Genomic DNA, 24,415 nt, shown 5'->3' with positions numbered 1-24,415 from the left:
TCTTTTGCTTTATTTTCTTTCAGTCAAGTATACTATTACAACTTCTAAACTTCTTCTTCTTTTACAAGTAATATTATTTGTAATAAGTATTTTTCAAAGTAATTTTTAAAAGTGTAGTGTTTACTTTTATTACAACTTCTTTTTAAAAAGTACTTTTATTAGTATTTAAAAAAAATAAGGAAAGAAGTCACTCCATAATTTTAAGTCATGTGTCATATTTTAAAGTTTATATTTTGGATTGTGTTGTATTCTTTTGTTTCATCTTCCTTTATTCAAATTAATCGCTTATTTCAGAAACGAAACCCGACTACAGTACAGACTTTTTCTTAAGAGTACAAGAACTTATATTTTTTTAAGGGTTCTGCCGCTTAAGAGATAAACTGAACAGGTCTTAACAAGTCGGATTTAATTTCCTTGTCTAACTATTTGAGTTATACACCTGCATACTATTCAATTTCGGAAATTCTGAACATGTTACCCATCTGCATTTAGCGAATCCAATAATCTTATGCTAAAGAAGTAGATTGTGCGAACTTAACAACACACGTATAAATTCATATGCAACGACTTGAACCGGAAGAACTAACAATGAAGTACAAACAAGGGCCCTTTGTCAATAAAGCTAAACACCCACACAATACTTGAATTCATATTGTAATGTAAATCGCTTTTAGCAAACTTCAGCTTTCAGCGTTTCAATCAATATTTATTGGCGATAACTGATAATTACATTATAATTTTTAATTTTATTTGTATTCATTATATCACTCCTAAAATAGATTACATATTTCTAAAATTTAATTGAGTCACATATTTAGTTTTGATTTTCATACATTTCGCTGAAATATAAATATTCAATAGTGATATTTTCCTTTCTAATTTTTGGAAAATTAGATTTCGTGAAACTAAGAAATTAGTTAATGTTTATTGAATAAGTTTGAACATATTTCTTATCTTTTGAACACAATTTGAGTTCATCAATTATATACACAACACGATATGATATTTCAAGCTCTTTTACTGTCATAATATTTCTTGTAGTACGACATAGAATTTCTTCTTAATGAGACATAATTGCAGACTCTCATGTGCCGCATAATAATTAATACATTAAGGATGCATATACTCTTGGCAATAGAATTTTTTAACCAAAACGCAAAAATACATTCTTCGACGGATCTTTTTTATCAGGTGGACCGTAGTCTCCGAAGCTGGGCAAGACACCAGGATCTTCTTCTGGATAATAGACAGTTTCCACAACATCCTCGGGATGATAAAACATTCCTTGGGATTCGAGAATTGCGTGACGAGAGGCTTCTTCTTCAGGTACTTCGTCGGTTTCCTCACTGATATCATAGTGGTCAATGCTACCTAAATGGTCAGAAGAAGGACTGGTTTGCCTCTTCATCCTTGCCAAAGCTTTTGGAGGTTCATCACTGTTGGACTGATTGCTCAGTAAAATATTCTGATCCACGGATCGTTTCCCAAAATGGATCATAGCATGCGCCCTTTTGTCTACTTCTTCGTCACGTTTTCCAAAATGAATCATGGCATGGGATCCTTTCCGGCTACCCTCGGTTTTCTTACCAAATCGCAAGAGGTTATGCTGTCTTTTTTCCGAAACTTCCGGATTCCAGAAGTAAGGTAGGTAACCTTCAGGGTACTCCCTTTTACCAAAATGAATCATGGAATGCGATCCTCGTTTCAGCTCGTCAGGCTCTGAATCAAACTCCCTTTTTCCAAAATGAATCATTGAATGAGCTCTCTTGTCGTCTTCTGGGTAGATATCGATGTCATCGTCGCTCTCCCTTTTTCCGAAATGAATCATTGAATGCGCCCTTTTGTCATCATCTCTTTTGCCGAAGGACAACATATTGTGACCATTTCTCTTCCCAAAGTACAACATTGAATGACCGTCTCGTTTCCCAAAATAAAGCATTGAGTGCCCGTCACGCTTTTCATCATCCATCTCTTCTTCGTCGGGATAATAATCGTCATAATCATTCTCACTTCCTCTGCCAAAGCGGATGAAATTATGATTTTTTTCTCCTCCTCTCTTTCCAAATCTCATGATGGTATGACCTCGTTTGTAAGAACTATCCCTGTTGTTCTGTAGGTAGTGAAGTAGGTTTGGGATTCCGATCTTATCCTCATCCCTTTTACCAAAATATAGAAAACTATGTTGTGGAGCTTTAGGGGGTTCACTATCCCTTTTACCAAAATGAATTAAATTATGACCTCCAGCTGGTCGTTTTCCAAATCTCATTATGTTGTGTTGCCGCTTTCCTGAAGCTAATATTGGTATTGACGAAGAGTCTGTCTTGTCTGCATCTGAAAGAAAAAAATGATTTTAATGTACGAATATACAAGTGAAAATTTCAGTTTTTTAATTGAAAATTCATCATTATTTCCCAAAATCACTTCAGTTCAGTAGAATTAGCTTAGGCAGTTTAACTGCATTTAAGGAGCATTTCAAAACTTTGATTTCTGAACACCAGAGTTTTTTTTTTTCTTTTGTAAATACATGTCTGTATAGATATATTTTCTCTTGCAATATCATTTGGGTTACAATGGAACAATACTAATTTTTGTTCTGAAGACTACTAATCAAAGCTTAGTATTTTCAGAAACAAATTATTTCAAAGAAATATTCCATTGTTCAGTATAAAGTCGCCGTAACTAGTACAGTAAAATTCATCGCAATTGTGGTGCCAGGTCAGACACGTTTTGTTATAGAGCAAATCTCTCACAATTGCTCAATCGTTTTAACTAGCAATGGGAGGGGAGGAAGCGATTTGAATGGTTCTATCGTCAGTCTTGCTATGTTGCACAAAAAAAGTGTGGTATCAAGCCGTACGTATAAAAATGATATGATCTCAAACGAGCTGATGTGTGCATTACACAACTTCCTTTTACACGCATTTAATACTAATAGTGCCTTGTAATAAGCAAGGAAACACTTTAAATATTTTCACCCACAGTAAATAAAAAATATATATGATAATTAAAAGAAATATGATGAATTATTATGGAAATTACGAAGCAATGCGTAATAAAGCAAATAATGATAATAATAATTATAATGATTTTAAAATTTGCGCTTCTACTTTGTACGTTATTCTTTAAAAGTTGAATTGGGATTTAAATTGATTTTTTTCCCGAGTTTTGCCGTGATTCGAACTTGCGCCCTACTTATTACCAGAATAACGCGATATCCTTCCGCGCCACTCCAGATAATGTTCGATAAAGCCAAGTATTGCATTCAATTAACTAACTTAATGAAAAAAAAAGCAGAAAATAAAAGTTTTATATGAATATTAAAATGTTTTTCTCATTTAAGTTTGATATTCACTTCACTAATTTAATGAAAAAACAGAAAAATAAAAGGTTTAAATTTATATTAAAATATTTTTTTTGCCAAATTTGTCGCTAACTTGGCGATATATTGCCAAATTAGCGACAAAACTTTGCGACCAAAATCTTGGCGATATATCGCCAAGTTTTCGCCGAATTATAGCATCATTTGAGTTTGCATTGATATTAACACTGATTTTCCCCCAAGAAGGTGTAAAAGACCCCTTTTGGAACATCCGAATGCAACCAAAAGGGGAGCTGCACAACTGGACCTCATTAGGAATCTATGCACCAAGTTTCCACATTCTACGGCATACCAATTTTGAGTTATGCGAGATAAATACGCACATACATACATACAGACGTGTCGAGAAAAGTCTTTGTAATTAACTCGGGAATCGTCAAAATGGATATTTCGGATGTCAATACGTTCTTAGGTATATATGCACGTAGGGTCGCAAAAAAAAAAAAAAAAAAAAAAAAAAAAAAAAAAACTCAACATTCGGTCGGGGTTCAGCAAAATGGAAATTAAGACCGATTTTTGAGTGGAAATTTTTTCGCGAATATAATACTTCCTTTTTTGTAAAAGGAAGTAACAAAAAGAAAACAGAAACTCCTTTAAAAGCTACATAATTTAAAAAGGCTCCTTTAAGGAACTATCTTCATTGGGGTAGTACCAGCAGTTTTTATTTTCTAGAATAATGTACGGAGTCAGCATTAGTATAAAAGAATGTCCTGTTTTTGACAATAAATATTTCTTAAACTGTTACACTTAGCATTATAAATGATGCAGAAAAATAAAGATAAGCTGTTCATGTTCTTATTCACTCGCAAATGAGTCAGTGAGAAGCAAAGGGATGCAAGTGAAAAAATTAAAATTTGGAGAAAATCAGCACAAATGATGGATAACACCTTCTCTGTCTTGGGGCAAGAAGTAATACTAGTAGTCTTGGTAGGTTCTGTTGTACAGCATTATCTAGAAAAACTTTCCAATGAAAGCCGACCTTACCTTTAAACGCGGTTTACTCAAAACTTGAAAATGTCCACTTACATCAATTTGCTTCTCACTGCCTCAAATGTTCGATGTGTGCGCAACTCCTAACGCTTTATGCAGATTAATTTTTCCAATATTTCCAATTTTAATGTGATTTTATAGTTAACTCTCTAAATATCACCAACAGTGGCCAAATTAAAACCAGATGAAAAAAATATTGCCAAATTTGTCATCAAATTGGCGGCAAATTGTCGCGAACAAAAGACTTGCGATATATCGCCAAGTGTCCGCCAAATTATAACACCACTTGCGTTTGCATCGAAATTAACAATGATTTCCCCTCAAAAGGGTGCAAAAGACCCATTTACAAACACCCGAATCCAAATAAAAGAGGTGCAACATTAGACCTCACTAGGAGTGTACGTACCAAATTTCAACTTTCTAGGACATACCGTTTTTGAATTATTCGAGATACATACACACATACGCACATACATACGTACAAACGGACGTCACGAGAAAATTCGTTGTAATTAACTCGGGGGTCGTCAAAATGGATATTTCGGGTGTCTGTACATTCCTAGGTATATATCCACGTGTGGTCGGGTCGAAAAAAAACTCAACATTCATTTGGGGGTGAGAAAAATGGAAATTAAGGCCGACTTTTAAATGAATTTACCAAACGTACCCTACGTACCAAATTTCAACTTTCTAGGACATACCGATCTTGAGTTATGCGACATACATACGCACATACATACGTACATACAGACGTCACGATTAACTCGGGGATTGTCAAAATGGATATTTCGGGTGTTTATACGTTCTTAGGCACTTATCCTTGGGTGGTCAGGTTGGAAAAAAAAAAAAAAAAAAACCCTCAACATTCATTCGTGGGTGAAAAAAATGGAAATTAAGGCCGATTTTTAAATGATTTTTTTTTCGCGCGTACAATGCTTCCTTATTTGTAAAAGGAAGTAAACGAGCTGATGTGTGCATCACATGACTTCATTTTACACCAGTTTAATGTTATTTCTCCGTTATAGGCAATTTTAATGTGATTCAACAGTTAACTCTGTAACTATCGCCAACAGTGACCAAATTAAAACCAAATTTAAAAATTAAAAAAAAAAAAAAAAAAGCCAAGTTGGCGACAAAATTTGGCGACCGAAAGACTGGCGATATATCACCAAGTGTCCGCCAAATTATAACACCACTTGAGTTTGCATCGAAATTAACAATGATTTCCCCCCAAAAAGGTGCAAAAGATCCCTTTAGAAACACCCGAATGCAATATGAAATGACTTTCTTTTACTTCAATTTAATGTCATTTCCCTATTACTTGCAATTTTAATGTGATTCAATGTCACCAACAGTAACCAAATTGAAACAGGTAAAAAAAAAAAAAAAAGTCATGTGATGCACACATCAGCTCGTTTTATATTTTACTGTTATGAAAAATAATGTAGCTTTAGATATGGTATTAAACTGTTTTTCGTGTATTACATATAAATACTTACGATTAAAGTGTTTTCATGGTTGTTATATTACTAATACATAAATGAAAATCTACATTTAATCCTTTGGTCGCACAAACATATGAGCTAGATACAATCTTTAAAAAAAATCATACACGAAAGCTTTGTTTATTATCATAAATACAGTGCTGACAAAAAAAAAAAAAAAACTTTACATTTGGTTGGCAATCAAAATTTCTACCTAACTTTTTCTTAGTATGATTTTATATGGCATTCCCCTTTGTGAATTGGCCGAATGCCTAATATTCGGCAGCAATCTGGCCGAATATTCGGTATTCGGTCAAATAACTAAGGAGCATGCCAAATAAAATCATGACAAGAAGTTTACATGTAAAGTTTTTAATTGCTTACTAAATGTAAAGATTTTTTTGCCGGCACTGTGAAGTTTAAATCGAAAGTCCAATTTTATTTAATTTGCAGTCCATATTTTAATAAATGAACTGGACTGTAGAAATCTTAGATCATATGTAAATTTTTTTCTTCATAAATTTTCAATTGAAAAACAAAGAGCTCTACTCGTAATGTACTAAATTTACGGAGCAAAACAATGCCTTGAATTTATTTTATGTTTACACACGCTTATTCACCGTCTTTGCATTTCTCAACCAATTCAAATATTTTCGAATATCGATATTGAATAATTTAATCATAGGAAATGAGAAAATTCTCTTTCAAAAAAACTCTTTACCCTCTAATACGTTGCGTAGCCAGACTAAGATACATTTTCCCCACGAGCAATATCAAATTCCCTGATATTTCACGTAATGGTAGAAGCCTCCTTAGATTAGCAAAACAGCAAATTAACTTGAAGATATGAAATCTTTTTTTGCTTGATGGTCTTTTACATAATGCATTTACCCACTTTTCCTTTTCAGAAGACCTAATTTAATTTATTTGCTATCGACGTTGCTCAAACCCATAATATTCTGAAATTTTTACTTTGGAAACATGTACTATAAATTAAATATACCCATTATCACGTTCAAACAAACTTAACTTTGTTTTGAGATAAGGGATGCTTTGATTTTTTTAAAGAGTGCTGAAAGATAACTTTTAACGCGTTTTTTCTCTCTCAGAACTTTGACTTTCAGACAAGAGAATGGAAAATGTAATTTAAGTTAAAGTAAATATAACCTAACATATTTTTTGGAAATTAGTCCCTCCTGTTATATTCATTCCAGAATTCACAATATTTGGTCTGTGATTTTTTTTAGTAAATAACGTGAAGCAGTAATGACAACAATTTTGTGAAAGAAACATGCACTTTTTTACTAGCTTCACTTTTCAATTCCTGAGGAAATATGTTTGCTTCTTTTTGTCATAATATTCGAACTACACTGGTGCAAGAAAATAAGAGAATTTTCAGCTTTGGTCAATTATCTTCAAAACTACTGGACTGATTTTATTGAAATTTGGTATGTACATAAATTGAAACAATACAAAACAAATAACCGTCCAAAATTTCAAATACACACGCATGATCATAAATAACACTCGTTCGAGTCGGAGGGTATGAAAAAGCAGTTGAAAAATTGAACAAAAAATGGGTTAGTATGGGGTATGGTCCCCTCTAACAGACATATAGGCCTCGCAGTGTGACTCCATGCTTGAAATGAAGCAGTTTATGGGATCTTGGGGCAATCGTTTCCACTCCATTCTCAGGGTATGGAGGGTCCTCGGAGGGGTGTTGCGAGTTGCTTATTGCCCTCCCAAGAGAGTCCCAGACACGCTCTATAGGATTGGATTCTAGAGATCTGCTTGACCAACCCATCGAGTGAATATCCTCCCCTTCAGGAAATTCGTCGACCAGAAGAGCTCTATGTGGCCTTGTGTTAACATCCATTAAAATTAACTCAGGGCTAACAGCAGCCCTCAAGAGGTGAGCATAGGGTTCCAAGACCACATCCCTATACCTCGCAGCTGTCCCAGTGTTTTTCTCAAAGACATGGAGGGGTGGGCGGTCATCCAACATGATGCCTGCTCAGACCGTCAAACCTCCTCCTCCATCATGGTCGATTTCGGGTATATTGAAGGGCAAGTAGCGGATCCCGGTTCAGCTTAACCGACTGTTCTTGTCCTACGTTCATGTGGATAGAAGCAGGAAACCGCTACTTGCCCTCCAATATTCGCGAAATCGACCATTATGGCGCTGGTGGTTTGACGGTCTGGACAGGCATCATGTTGAATGGCCGCCTACCTCTTCATGCCTTGAGAGAGAATCGGGGACAGTTGCGAGGTATAAGTATGTGGTCGGGGAACTCTATGCTCACCTCTTAAGTGGCGCTGTTATCTTTGAGTTAATTTTAATGGATGTTAACACAAGGCCACATAGAGATCCTCTGGACGACAAGTTTCAGGAAAGGGAGGATATTCACTGTATGGACTAGCCAACAGACCTCCAGACTCCAATCCTATAGAACATGTCTGGGACTCTTTTGGGAGGGAAATAGCAACTCGCAACACCCCAAGGAAGACCCTCCATACCCTGAGAAAGGCCTTGGTCGAGTGGAAACAATTTCCCCAGGATCCCATCAACTGCTTCATTTCAAGCATGGAGTCACCCTGCGAGGCCTATATGTCTGTTACAGGGACCCCTAACACATTTTTTGTTCAATTTTTCAACCTCTTTTTCATACCCTTTGACTCGAACGAGTGTTATTTATGATCATGTGTGTGTATTTTTAATTTTGGACGGTTATTTGTTTTGTATTGCTTCAACGTATGTGCATACCAAATTTCATTAAAATCGGTCCGGTAGTTTTGGAGATAATTGACTAAAGTTGAAAATTCTCTTAATTTCTTGCACCAGTGTATATTATGTGGTAAAAAAAAAATCCACTATATTTTAAAATCTGTTCGCGTCCGTCTGTCTGTCTGTCTGTCTGACGATCGATCTTTTCGAGAACCGCTGCGAATCGAGAGTCGAACGAGATACCAATCAATTCGAAATTTTCCAAAGAAAAAAGAATAGGACAAATCTCGTAATTGTACGACTTTAATTAGCGGAGATATTAATTAAAACGTTAATTAACATAACGTTATTCGGAAATTTTTATTTCTTTCCTGTTGCCATTCTTCATATGGGTCAGCAAATAAAATTCTACAAATTGTTTTAAAAGAGATTTTTTTTGGCTGCTGTCCAAATCTTAAAATAATGTTTCCATCTAGAATTTCATTTTAAATTAGTTTAAAATTGGTTGCTGTATTCGGACATAGCATTTATTTTATCGTCTGTCCTTTTTTTATTTTTTACATTCAACGTTCTTAATTCTTTTCAGAGTAAGAAAAATGTTTCTTTAGTAATGTTTATTGATTGTAGTGTAAGTTTATCATTCACCGGCCTCATATTTTGGTACACTTAAGATGTGCGACTAATTATGTTTATTTTGTTGGAGATTTTACCGTCACACGGGTGAGTTTTCGAATTGTAATAACTCTCTTTTTCCTTCCAGTTTCTATTTTTGAAATACAGTTTGTATTGTTAAAAGAACACGTTAAATTAAGATTGTTTTGATTTCTTTAAGTGAAACAGAGTTGAACAAAAAAGATTGTTTTTAAGGATTTTAACTAAAGCTTAATTGGAATCTGATGACTTGATATTAAATTAATGCTTATTGGTATTTAGTAAGTCATGGTGCTTCACGTAATAAACCAAAAACTGTGTGTCATTTTATGTAAAAAGCTGATTGTACATAAATATTTCAGATATAGTCTATCAGATGTATTTCATTTTAACGTGAGCACAGATTATAGTAGATAATGCATATATTTTCATCTTTTGTGCTAATTGAAAATACTCATAACTTGTATCATTGATAACTATGATTAACGTTAAAGGGATTTTTGACAAAAATATGCTCTACTGGTGTTTTGCAAACCTTGCATTACGCGTATTTATTTACTCCTTAGCGCTTTAAAAACTGATGTCAGAGTAATACAAAAACATCAATTTTACATGTCTTTCATTTTTTAAGTATCCCGTGCAACACCGGGCACGCAGCTAGTTAGAAAAGATAAATTTTGTATTTTCTTAAATGTTCGACTTTCATATGTAATGGATAATGCTTTTTAAGTAAAATTCTAGTTACCATAAACCTGGACCACTTGATTCAGATGCAATTTTATCTATTATTTAAAGACCATTTTTTAGTTTGCAATATCTGTCATAATCCTGCGTTTTGCTTTCGGTTTAGAATTGTTGCCAGAAACAATAAAAAATAATAGCAGTTATGAATATATAATACTTTTGCTTTTTGATTATTGCCATAAACACTGAATAAAGGAATTGTTAATAAATTGAACAAATCAGTTTCAAGGTTGAACTTAAGCAATCATGTACAAGTATATGTGAGCACTTTTAAAAGCTTTCTTATTTCATCAAACGTGAACAAAACTGTTTTTAAATTCAAACATACTCACCAGCAATACTGAAAAAAGGTTATCGAAAAAGAAAGTTATTGTTTCTTTATGCGCAATGCATTTGATAAATGAAAGTCCTTTTTCTTTATTAATAAGAATAGGTAAATAGAAAATATTTTTTTTTACTTTCAAAAATTTTTACCTCAAATAAATTTTAAAACCAAAAAACATTAAAATAACATATAAAACATGTTTTTTAAATCCCATATTCAATTTCTATAATTTTGTTTCTTACTAAAAAGCATGAATAATCTAAGTATATGATTTCTTGATTGCAACAACCAATATTAGGATCAACTTGATTTTTGGGATGTTGCAATGAAGAAATCATACACTTTGTTTATTTCATACTTTTTAGTGTGATCCAAGCTTATAGACTTTAGAATTAAAAAAACATTTTTTTTACGTTTTATTTTTTTATTTTTTCGTACTGGACATATGGTTATTAAAAGTTTTCCGAAAAAAAAAATAAATTACTCGTAATGGTTGTGAAACTTGTCAGCCGAATGGAAGCTGTGTTAGTTTAAAAGTAATGTATCTTAAATAAAATTTTGGTTCTTGTATGGAGCGGTTCTATCCAATTGATCCTGATCAACTTGGACTGATCTCGCAGCTTCGATAAACGTAGTTTTGATTAAAAAAAAAAACAAGGAAAACTGACTTTATATGCTTAAGGATATAGCCAAAAAAAGAATCCACTAAGCGAAGTGTGTCGCTTGTGTTACAGGTAGGGCTTTCAATTTGAGGATCGGAACTTGTGCCATAAATTTAATGTTAACTAGCCACTATGAAGTTTCTTATTTTATGCAATTGTAAGAAGTTTAGCGCAATTTATGTATGTTCAAGATCAGATATCGATGCTATTTCATTTTATTTGAGGGACGTCTTTTGTTGATGAAGATTGTAAAAGATATACATGCTTAGTTCCTTAAGGCTTACGTTGTAAGGAAATTCCACAACGTTACAAGTTTTTTACTGGCAACGTTCCGGGGTTTCACAGGTTTCCTCCAATTTCCTGTGAAAAACAAATACATTTTCAAAAAAGGCTTCTGGTATCCCTACAAGTTTTGCAACCGCAGTATACTCACTGTTCTGAAAAAGATTTCTTTATTAGGTGTTTCGACTCTAGCTCAACAATCGCCCTTTCAGATTGAATGAACTCCAAACAAATAGAAGATGCAGTATCTGGATATTTTTGCTTGGCAAGAATATCAGCAAATAAGAAATTTGCTTACAATTCTGTCTCATCTTAAAACTTATTTACTTTAGGAGCGTTCCTTGTAAATCATGAATTTTTCCATCCTATGTTTATATACATTTCTAAATACCGTCTGAATGTTTCTGATTCGTTGCACGTGTGTGACTGGAATTTATTGAGAAATTTTCTGAATTGTTGAGATTGGCTCCAAATTACTTTCAGGAAGGTTATTTAGGCGAGAAAGTTTCTTCCTTTTGCCAGAAATTTTATTGGCAAAAAGTCGCAACTCTAGAGCTCGAATACGCTACCTTGCGGTGATTTACAAAACTGCCGAAAAAACTAAAACATTGCGTTCCACGTGTTCTTTTTGGGGAAAACAAACAGTTTGTTATGTATATATATATTTTTTTATTTGCGTAATTCATCATTGGGAATCGTCATTCACAACAGCGTAACATCAAAAATATCTGATATAAACTGTGAGTACACATTTTATTTATCTTGTTCTGAGTGAATTTGAATAAATATCAGTTTTTCAATTCGATAAAAAAAAGCGGATTTAACAACATTGACTGGACACTATAGGGCCATACTAAAAAATTACTGCTTTTCCTAAACCTAATTCCTTAAACCTAAATGATTTAAATAACCTTGTTACTATAGCGTCCAACTGAAATGGACAGTATGCAAATAAATTTTCTTGAAAATATTTATCGCAGAGCAGATTGAAAAATCCAAAAAGAACGTTAAGAATTTGAACAATAAAAAATAAAAGCTTGGAATTTTTATCGCTAAAATATCGCGCCAAATTTACTTTATTGCTCTGCAAAAGCTAATATTATCGGTGGAAGAATTTCGCCAAAAATCTGTTTATAGGGTTATGGTTTTAGTATTGTGTGAAAGAATAATGTACCGTAAAAACCCTCTAATGCGGACACTAACGGGACATTTTTTTGTCCGCAATAGAGGGGTGTCCGGAGGACAGGGGTTTAATAATGTTATTTGCCTTGGAATTGGGGAATAAAAAATTGTCCGCATAAGAGGGGCGTCCGCATTTGAGGGGCGTCCGTTAGAAGGGGTTTTACTGTATCTTGAAAATATTTCGTATATCAGTTAAATCATTTCCGTGACGAATGAATTAAATGCATGATGATTTCTTTTGATATCCAATCATATAGTCATAGAAATAAATTATCTAGTGTTAAATGTTACTCTTGACATTCTGTCACGTATGTGCATTATGTGACAAAAATATCAACAAATGCCGGAAATGTCACGAAACTGGACATAATATGTACTAATGTATAGAAAAAACAGTACAAAATGAAAATGCTGTTCGAAGCGAACCAAAAATTTATGAATACCGAATTCAACATCGTGAAAATGGCTGCTTCAGAACAACTTACTGTGTGTTCTGCATTAATTTTTTACTTTCGTAATACTTTTTGATTTCTAATCTCTTTCTACATGGGTCAAAATAACCAAAAGACTTTGAAAAATCTTTTCAAATGAATAAAGAACAAAAAATCATACCTGCGAACAAAAATTTCTGTCATTTCCTAAGTTTAGAAGCAATTTATACGTTACGGCGTGCGTTTGTTTTAGTTTTTTCGTCCGCCATTAGACAGTGACTGCAGCGTCCCCTATAGTTTGTTGGAATTGCGAATTAGGAACAGCTGCCCATTACTTTTCTAGAACACTTTAAATTCCTTTCTTTTTTTTTTTTTGCTTTTTAGATTTTAAGAGATTCTTCCAGTGATCAATACGCTGACGTCACAGTTTATAGCGAAGGATCACGGTGTCTGAGACAAACATATTCGAAAAAATTTGATATCAGGGAGGCCTGTTGAGCTGAACTCAACTATCTTTTTTTTTATTTTTATTTAATACAATTTAAAAACTCCTCGTGTTCCACACAGTATGCCACGAGGCTTACAAGAGTAAGTATAAAAACATAAAAAGTTGAAACTTTAAAAGTTTAAACTGTTAACAAAATCAGACAAGATGACAAAAGTCTCCGATCTTTTAACAACATCCGAGAAAACAGGCGGCCAGCATAAGGAAAAATTTGATGAACACTTTCTGAAGACAGTCTTAGGGCCATCTTGTAAACTGCATCTTGTAAACTGTCAACTCAACTATCTTTGAACTGCATAAAATCTGAATATTTTCGACACGACAGCTTTTAAAAAAGATCCGCTTGAGATATTTAATCTATTTAATTAGTCTTTTATTTGAAAATTAATATTCAAACTTCAAGCCAAAAATTTTCCTCTGACTGTAAGCTGCAAAATTGCTCACAAACACAGTAAAGAAAACAAAATAAAACATGAGATGTAAAACAATACAAAAACGGAGTTCTTTTTAGAAGAGAAAAAAATCCGTTTTGATTCAAATGTAATCGGTTTTAACATGAAATCCACATTCACTAGATGATTTGAAGATAGACATTCTTACACTATATTATCAAAAGCTGAATTGTCGTCCAGAATAATTGTTTTTATAGAAGACAATTATTTCTTATAAGCTTATCTTAAAATGTTTAGTGATTTTTTTTAAATTCATGAAAGATATTTTCACAAAGTGCTTTTCTTCCATTTTGCTCGGAGAAAGTTTAAAAGATGGAAGCATCTTGTGCATCTCACACAGCCCCACGATACATCAATGCCGAGCAAATGAAATTTCGTAAACAACAATGGCTTTATAGGATTTGATGGCGAAATGCTGCATCTTAACTTAGTTTGTTTCACCATTTGGGACTTTATTTTTTTTCTTGTTTCAGCGCCAGAAGAAACACTCAAGTGTGTTTTACTTGTGTTTATGGTCCATACGTGTATGTTTTGTGTTACCTCGAAAAAGGGTGGAGCGGGGGGGGGGGAGATGAACATAATGATAAGGAAAACACTACGTTTTCGTCGATAAAAATAAATTAACTCCAAAATTATTGAATTTTACTATAACAACTTTTATGAGCGTTTCGTAAAGGTTCGCATCTGAAATGGTGCTAAAACCGTTTTGAAATTAATTTATTTTTAAAAGAACTAAAGTATACTTTTTCATTTGTATTGCACACCATTGAGTTGGATTGTTTTCCGTAAAGTTTTGTTCTATTGCTTGATGCTATGTTTTTTTCTAAACTGTTTTTGTTTGTTTAAGATTGTTTTCTCACGGTATGTTACGATGTTCAAATCTTCTAACGGTAAATGATTCTTCCTGAAAAATATCTATTCGTCATATGAATTCTCTAAGAGCAACAGTCAAATACATGTAGCCATATCACCGGCAAAATATTTTAAGCTCGCTGGTTAGAAAAAAAAACTTAAAATACTTTTTTTGACTATTACAAATCTACGTTAATTTTTCTCTGTGTTCCTTTCCTTCATAAAGATGGACTCTTCTGAAATAAGGCGGAGTAAAAGGCCAACTTTTGAAAGCTGGATTATACTACTTCTAGTAAGACGGTTTGTATTCGTGTAAGCACTGTTGCGACTAAACCCTCAGCCCCTGAGGGTAAATTCTGGCTACACTGATGCGAAGTTGAAAATCCCCTAAATCTCCCCAGAACTACAAAAAATGCACACTAAATATGTTTTAACGTTGTGAAAAAAAAAACTTTAAAGATAAAGTTAACAATAAAAAACATAATTATGTTAAAATCTAAAGATTTGTTTTAAATTAATATTCTTTACAATAGTATAAATTTATAAGCACCTTGTACTGCACACCTGAAGAAGAAATTTTTTGAGAAATTATAAACTATGGTAAGAATTTTTTTTTAAAGTAATGTCATAAACATTTTCTTCTTTTCAGTGTGTGATTCATATTTTAACAGTATTAAACAGTTTCAGAACTTTTTAGGTAATCTTATATAAAAGAAAATAATTTTATCATCTTAAATGATGTTCTGTTCGGATCAGCCCTCATTAAACTTTACCTTGACGAAGGACAAAACCCCGGGTAATTAAGTTCCACTACATATTTTTTTAATTTAAGGTGCAGGAACTAAAAATATAATCATGGCGAAGTATTTAATAAGGATAACCAGGATATTCATTAAAAAAACCAAAATAGCACAATTTCTCTTACGTGCATTGCTTATAATTAGAATATCGAAAGTAAATCATTAATTTTTGAATTTCGCAGGTTCGTTAACTCGTAAGTTTTAGGAAACGAGCGTGGTAGCTCCTTTTGAAATAATCTTTATAAAGACATTTCTCCTTTATTATTTTTTTAACCGAAAACTGAAAGACTGGTGATCAAAATAAGGTTTCCGTTTATCAGATTTATTCTTTGGGTGAGTTTCTTTTAATTGTAGTACATTTTTAAATATAAATAAGTGAAAAATAGTCTTAAATTATTTATTGCTTATAGATTAAGCAAAACAATTACAGTAAACTCCTAATTATCCATGGAATAGGTTGGCACGGTAACCACGGATAAGCGAAAATCGCGGATAATCCGAATAGTAGGTAAAAAGCGATACTTAATGGACACAAAAGTTAAAATTTTAATAACACTCACACATACATTTAAATTATAACTAAAAACATTGCTACATTGCATCTACTGACATTGAAGTAAAAACATTATGTAAAATCTAAAAGCGAACAGTAACACAACGTGAAAGACCAGTGGATAATCCGAACCGCGGATAGTCCGAATGTCAATAATCGGGTGTTTACTGTAACGTACTTTCATAAATGTCTTACTTGACTATTTTACCTTTATATGAAACCTATACAAAACTATTAAATCAAAGGCTAAGCAAAGTTATTTTCACAGACTTTCATATTGAGTCTCAGCTAGTTGCAGCGAGACCCAATAATCAGTTCTAATTGTGTCTTTAACATTTGCTTTAAAGTTTAGTATATACCTATTTAGTGTCTTTAAATTTGCTTTAAAGTTTAGTCTTTATTTAGTTCCTTTAAAGTTTTAGAGTCTTTAAAGTTTAGTCAAAAATTAGTGTTTTTAAATTTGCTTTCGAAGGATCTTTTTGTTGCTATTGTACACTCAGCGAAACGATGGTGATAGATATTTTTCAAAGATTAATTTCACACAGAAATTTTGCGTATGAATCGTGTATTTTGATGGATGCAGATTGTTCTTTTTTTGAGCCTCTTGGATTATACATTTCTATTTTAATAACTTTTACTTTAATTAATAACTTCTACTTTCAATTTATAGAGGGCACAGTTTTGTTTTCTTCCAGAGAAGGATAATACAAGTGGGAGTTTGGCTGTAAAAATTAATGTTGTAGTGTGTCTTGTTTTAACACATTAAAAATTATGGTTAGTTTTTGTGTGCGTAGAAATTTTTCCCTTTTTTTTTGCAACCACGACCACTACTAAATTACGCTTACGTTAAGTGTCAGCGCCATCTACTGAGACCATGGTGCAACGTACAGTGCCATTTAAAACACCAACGAAATCAGGTTTTAAAAATTAGTAAATTGTAAGTGTAAGATAAGTGAAGTTTGGGAGAAAAACCAGCACCTTACTTGAGAGAAAATATATTTTTTTATTTGTAGGCTGGAAGTAAAGATTAATTCAAAGCAGATCTTTAAAAAATGACGCAATAGTTTCTGTTACGTCAACTTGAATTTTGTAAAATTTCGTGCGGCCTTTTGAAGGAATTAAGCTTTTGCTGCATTTGATTTCGTAGGGTAGACCGGGGCACGTTTACGTGGATCTCTTTCAATGCATTTTCTAAATTTTATGTTTTAACTTAGGAAATTTTAGCCATTACGGTTTTATGAAGCAGTTAATGAAGTCAAAATTGGTATATTCGGTTGTTGCTCAGTTTGTTTTTAACCTTTAAAAAATTATTTTTGAGTCCAAGTCGGTTGCGTAAGCGTGCCCCAGACGTGGGGCACGTTTACGCATATTTATTTTGACACCTAACGAGGTTCTGTTAGTGTTTTGAACATATTGTTTTACCATCGTTAAAATTAAGCAAATTTATTAAGGCTGAATAATGTATTAAGTCAAAGCTGAACGGTATGAAGACAGCACTACATGATTAAAAGCTATAAGATACGAATTCGTAACTCAATTAAAAATTACATAGTGATTTTCAAAATTAAATAGCTTAAAAATACTAAAAGGTTTTGAGACCGTTCGGAGCAAAAAAAGCATCAGGGCACGTTTAGAAGTAAGACACAGTAAGAACGTGCGTAAAGATGCTCAGACGTCAACGCATAAACAACTTGCCCCGTCTCCAAGTTTAGATTTATTTTTAACGTGCAAAAATATTTAATAACATTTCAGTTCATCGAGGTCGAGCAAAGACATTAAAACTACCGCTATTCGCTAGTCCTCTTCCTTTAAGTTTTTAAATCTAATTTTTAATTTCTAAGAAAAAAAGATGTGAAACGTAAAATGAAGCTAAATTTGAGATATTTTTTATGTGCCTTGAAAGAAGGATACTAATGGTTACAAGTGCTAAATGACATCTATAGGCTTCTATACTGCAGGCATCTATATTTTGCAAATATATATATATATATATATATATATATATAATAAAAATACTAAAAGGTTTTGATACAGTTCGGAGTTACATTTCTACCAAATCGAGTAAATTTTGAGTTGAACGATTTGAAGCTTATTGTGAAGAAATAATACTTAGTTAAGAAAGAATATATATATATATATATATATATATATATATATATATATATATATATGTGGTGCCGACTCTGGTACACCCTGGTACACTTGCATAGCCAATCTTGCATTTTAGCCTTCTTGTATGGGAAAACTCGCCAAAAGATGACGACGTAGAGTCCGGCGACAAAACGAACAGCGCCAAGGGCGGTAAAACTTTTTGTTTAGTGAATAACTTTGAGGAGACGAAAGACGTAAGACGTGGTTTAAGACGAGCAGCAAGACGGCTGCACTTCTGCATTGTAATCATTTTTGTAAATATTAGTTATGTGTAGTTTAGTTATCATTAAATGTTTAGTAGCTAAAATAATGTCATCAATGAGTGCTTCTATAAGTGAATACAAGCATTTTCATAGTTATTACCAGTAGCTCGGCTCCCACAAAAAAATTCAGAAGTGGGATTAAGGATCGATATGAGGAACGCCTACACCAAAATTCTTTTGGAGTATAATGTTTGCAAGTGTGATTAACCGGAAAACTAATTGATACTGTTTCCGAAAAAAAAAAGAGAGAACTGAGTCAAATGTGACTGTGCCTTGTGAACTATCTGAAATTCTCTGTTGGATAATCTGATTTCAAGCATCCGGAAAAGGGGTGAGTGAATTGTGAATTTCTTTTTTTCAAAGATGCAATTGAAAGAGATTAAAAACATTGACTTTGCGCTCAGAAACTTTAAGCGAGAAAAAATAGTGCTTCTCCACCGTTTTATATTTTCTGATAACGGGGATAGTTCCAATAGAAAGCGCTTAAGAAATTTTACGGGATTTGAATACAACCCAGAATCAGATGAATTCAAAAATAAATTAAAAGACATTGAGAAAAATTTTTCTCTTAACGAAATAATAACTATTGCAAATTTTTTGAACATTCCCTTGGAAGGAAATAAATCTGAGTTAGCAAAAAGCATTCTCTCCTTTCTGACAGATATTTCTTCGCTGTCAGAGCTTGACGAACACCATTCCCACTCAGAAGATGACTCATTCTCGGATCATCAGCAGTCCGGTCAGAACGAGGAAGTTATTAGTGACGATTTATCTGCTGGAATTGAAAACAAAGTAGCACCGCCGCCTGTAATTAATTATTCTGATTCAGGCAATGTTTTGGCTACGAGCTATCTTTTACATTATTCTGATATTGAACACTCCCTGCCGAAATTTAATGCAGAACCGCATGAGAACATTTCTTCTTGGGTAGAAACTTTTGAAAGTGTTTCTAAGTTATTTAACCTTACGGAAGTTCAAAAATTTATTTTTGCTAAACGCTGTTTTGGAGGAAATGCCGCATTATTTATCAACACCGAACAAAATATTAATTCTTATGAAAAATTAAAGAAAGCGCTAATCAGCGAATATTCCACACAAGTTAATTCGGCTTCGCTTCATAGTTTAATGAGCGAGCGTAAAATGCGACATTCTGAGACTACGCAAGAATATTTTTTAAAGATGAAACAATTGGCTCTTTCTGGACGTATTGATGACATATCTCTTATCAGTTATGTAATAAAGGGAATTCAAGATAAACCGGAAAATAAAACACTTCTTTATGGAGCGCGTGATATAAATGATTTTAAAGAAAAACTCAAAGTATACGAAGTAGTGAAAAATGATTTGGCTAGAAATGAAAAACCTTTCGACAGAACCAAGCAAAAAATGTCAAATGATGATCGCTTAAAAAAGAGTGGGTATACTTCCAATTTCAAAAGAGATTTAAACAATAAAAATAAGATACACTATGAACAAAATAATGAGAAGACGCGATATAACACCAACAAGGAAAACTACAGAGAAAAAATTTGTTACAATTGCGGTTTGAAAAACCACATTTCGAAAAATTGTGTACACAAGGATAAGGGGCTTAAATGTTTTCACTGCGAAAATTTTGGGCACAAAGCTTCTAATTGCCCTAATAAGAAACCAGACGTTGCTCATTTAAATGTTCCAAAGAAGAAAAATTTAAATAAAGAAGTAAAAATTGGTAACTCAGTGGTAAAAAATGCTATTGTCGATTCAGGGTCACAAGCCACATTAATCCGGGAATCAGTTTTTAAGAAATTGAATTCTCTTGGTGAGCGATTTCAATTACTTCCTTTAAATACTGTTTTGTCAGGATTCGGTAAATGTCAAGTAAAACCAGTTGGAGTTTTTGAGAGTGATATTCAAATTGACAATTTTAAATGTAAAGCAGATGTAGTTGTGGTGAATAACGAAATAATGGCTTGCGATGTAATTATCGGACTAAATATTTTGATGCAAGGAATAACAATAATTGATGATAATGGTGTTACGATTCAAGCTAAACCCAAAGATGCAGAACATTGTGAAGTTGTATCTGTCTTGCCAATTAATGTATGTGCTGAAGAAGTTGAAATGAATATTTCCCCTGATATTCCTCATGATTTAAGATCTAAAGTAAAGACATTGATTTCCAACTATGTGCCTCAAAAAATTAAAACCACTAATGTTGAGTTAAAAATTTTGGTAAAAAATGACGTACCTATATCGCATCATCCCCGTCGGTTGGCATTCTCAGAAAAAATGATCGTCGAAGCTCAGGTTGCCGAATGGTTAAAAGAAGGTGTAGTGGAACCCAGTTCCTCTGAGTATTGCAGTCCAGTGGTTATTGTAAAAAAGAAAGATGGGACACCGCGCGTATGCATTGATTATAGAAAACTAAATAAGGTTATAGTAAAAGATCGATTTCCTCTTCCACTAATTGAAGATATTTTGGATAGACTGCAGGGCTCCAATATTTTTAGTACTATTGACCTCAAAAACGCTTTTTTTCATGTAAATGTAAGTGAAGAGAGCAGAAGATATACGTCATTTGTAACGCATGAAGGACAATACCGATTTTGCCAAGTCCCTTTCGGATTATGTAACTCTCCGGCGGTCTTTACAAGATATATCAACACTATTTTTCGAGAATTAATTAATAAGGGTATTGTTTTGCCTTATATGGATGATATAATCATTTTGTCTTCCTCTCCCGAAGAAGGTATTGAACGCCTTGAACTGGTCTTAAAAACTGCAAGCGAATACGGACTTGAAGTCAATTTTAAGAAGTCCCATTTCTTGAAAAAACGTATTGATTTTTTAGGACATGTAATCGAGGGTGGAAATATTTTCCCATCTACTTTAAAAACTAAAGCAGTTCTTAATTTTCCAGAGCCGACTAATTTGAAAAAGGTTCAAAGCTTTTTAGGTTTAACAGGATATTTTAGGAAGTTTATCCCGAAATATTCCATAATAGCTAGGCCGTTAAGTGATCTCTTGAAAAAGGATCGAAAATTTAATTTTGGAGTCGAAGAAAAACATGCGTTCAACCAATTAAAAATGTTGTTAGCTGACACACCTGTTTTGGGAATCTACAACCCTAAATTTGAGACTGAACTTCATACGGACGCTAGCCTAGAAGGGTATTCTGCAATTTTGATGCAAAAACCCCCAAATGAAAAGACTTTTCATCCAACCTATTTCATGAGTAGAAAAACGACTGATGCCGAAAAGAAATATTCTAGTTATGAACTTGAGGCCCTAGCCGTCATCGAAGGGATAAAGAAGTTCCGTGTTTACCTTTTGGGTATTCATTTCAAAATTGTAACCGATTGCGCCGCGTTTGAGAAAACGTTGTCAAAACGAGACTTATGTACCCGTGTAGCTCGTTGGGCTTTGTTACTACAAGAATTTAATTATGACATTGAACATCGTCCTGGAAGCAAGATGCCACATGTTGACGCTCTCAGCCGCTCCCCTATCGACGTGTTTTGCATTTCAGTCGATAATTTGTTGCCACAGCTGAAATCAGCTCAAGATAAAGATACTGAAATTAAAACTATTAAGGAATTACTTAAAATTTCAGATTATGAAGATTATTGTGATAGAAATGGAATATTATATAAATTTGTTGAAGGTAAAGAATTAGTGGTTGTACCAGAGAATATGCAAACAGAAATAATAAGAAATGCGCACGAGAAAAGTCACTCAGGTATCAAGTATACTGAAAAGGAAATAGAAGAATATTATTTTATCCCAAAACTAAGACAGAAAATAGAAAAAATAATAGGAAATTGTGTCCATTGTATACTTCTGAACCATAAAAAGGGAAAAAAAGAAGGTCTTTTGCATCCATTGCATAAAGAAGACGTCCCACTGAAAACGTATCATGTTGACCACATTGGACCCTTAGAGAGTACTAACAAAAATTACAAACACATTTTTGTTGTAGTTGACGCCTTTACTAAGTTTGTATGGATCTACCCAACAAAAACAACGACGTCTGTTGAAACCATAGCCAAATTAGAGCTTCAAAAGACTGTATTTGGAAACCCTTCACAAATAATCTCGGATAAAGGACCAGCATTTACTTCTAGCGAATTTGCTGATTACTGCGCAAAAGAGGGCATTAATCATCATTTTATAACGACAGGATTACCAAGAGCAAATGGCCAAGTCGAACGAATTAATCAAACAATTATTGCAATTCTTTCTAAATTGTCCTTGGAAAACCCTACTCAGTGGTACAAGCACACGAATAAACTGCAACAAGCCATTAACTCAACATATCAAAGAAGCATTGATAAAACTCCATTTGAATTACTTTTTGGAACGAAGATGAAGGTTGCAGGACTTGAAAAGCTGAAAGAAATGATTGAAGTTGAATTTCAAGCCAGTTTTGAAGCCCAAAGAGAAGATATGAGAAAACATGCGAAGGAACAAATTTTTAAAATTCAGGAAGAAAACAAGAAGACATACAATTTACGAAGGAAAAAACCGAAGTCTTACGAAGTTAACGATTTGGTCGCCATCAAAAGAACGCAATTTGGACCTCACCTAAAACTTAAACCGAAGTACCTAGGCCCGTACAGAATAACGAAGGTGAAAGGAGGAAATACGTTTGATGTCATCAAAGAAGGAACTCACGAAGGACCAAACTGCACATCAACATGCGCAGAATTCCTTAAACCATGGAACAACATTTCGGAATGTTAATTAAAAAAAAAAAAAAAAAGAAGCAAAGTAGTGTAAAAAATAGAAGAAGAGAACACCAACTTTTTGTAACCAACTGTCCATACTTTCAATTTAAAGACGAAAAACGAATACCAAAAGAAGACGAAAAAGATGAGAGAAAACACAAATGACGAAAGAAAGACGAAACAAATGATAAAAGACGAAACGCACGACGACAAAGATTTTTTTTTTTTAAAAAGACGAAGGTGAATTTTTTAAAGACGAAGACGACATTTTTTAAAGACGAAGACGATATTTTTTAAAGACGAAGACGATATTTTTTAAAGACGAAGACGATATTTTTTAAGACGAAGACGATATTTGTTTTTAAAGACGAAGACGAATTTTTTTCAAAGACGAGGACGATTAAAAAATTTTAAAGACGAAATATTTTTAAAGACGGACAGTTTTCATTTGCAGACGAACATTTTTGTGAAGACGAAAAATTTTGGGACGAGCAAAATCAAAGACTGAACTTTTGAAGACGAAAAACTTTTGCAACCAATTTAATTTTAGTTTAATTGTTGTTTTGTTTTTGTTTTTTTGCTTACTATATTTTCAGGTTCGCCTGGAGGTCCAGTCGAGTGCAGGACGGCCGAACTTGTGGTGCCGACTCTGGTACACCCTGGTACACTTGCATAGCCAATCTTGCATTTTAGCCTTCTTGTATGGGAAAACTCGCCAAAAGATGACGACGTAGAGTCCGGCGACAAAACGAACAGCGCCAAGGGCGGTAAAACTTTTTGTTTAGTGAATAACTTTGAGGAGACGAAAGACGTAAGACGTGGTTTAAGACGAGCAGCAAGACGGCTGCACTTCTGCATTGTAATCATTTTTGTAAATATTAGTTATGTGTAGTTTAGTTATCATTAAATGTTTAGTAGCTAAAATAATGTCATCAATGAGTGCTTCTATAAGTGAATACAAGCATTTTCATAGTTATTACCAGTAGCTCGGCTCCCACATATATATATATATATATATATATATAAATATATATATATGTATATATATATATATATATATATATATATATATATATATATATATATATATATATATATATATATATATAAGTATTACTTTTTTACTAAGCATTATTTATTCACAATAAGCTTCAAATCGTTCAACTCAAAATTTACTCGATTTGGTAGAAAACAGATTATTCTTTCTGCATGCTGCACCGAAGCTCGACTGATGCTCAAAAACTTGTGAGGATATTTGCTAGGCAGCAGCATCAA

At 33.3% G+C, this 24,415-nt stretch overlaps 1 protein-coding gene across 1 annotated transcript in view; it reads right to left on the bottom strand.

Annotated features, from left to right (window-relative positions):
• Positions 1-666: 666 nt before the first annotated feature.
• Positions 667-24,415, bottom strand: part of LOC129225023 (FMRF-amide neuropeptides-like) — a 139,978-nt gene continuing 116,229 nt past the window's right edge. Inside the window, exon 3 of the mRNA XM_054859573.1 lies at positions 667-2,331. Coding sequence (XP_054715548.1) covers positions 1,145-2,331 — 1,187 coding nt within the window. The 3' untranslated portion in view covers positions 667-1,144. The remainder of the gene's footprint in view (positions 2,332-24,415) is intronic.

Source organism: Uloborus diversus, chromosome 1 (genome assembly GCF_026930045.1).
Source record: "Uloborus diversus isolate 005 chromosome 1, Udiv.v.3.1, whole genome shotgun sequence".
Classification (NCBI taxonomy): domain Eukaryota; kingdom Metazoa; phylum Arthropoda; class Arachnida; order Araneae; family Uloboridae; genus Uloborus; species Uloborus diversus.
This window is presented reverse-complemented; position numbering and strand designations above follow the sequence as displayed.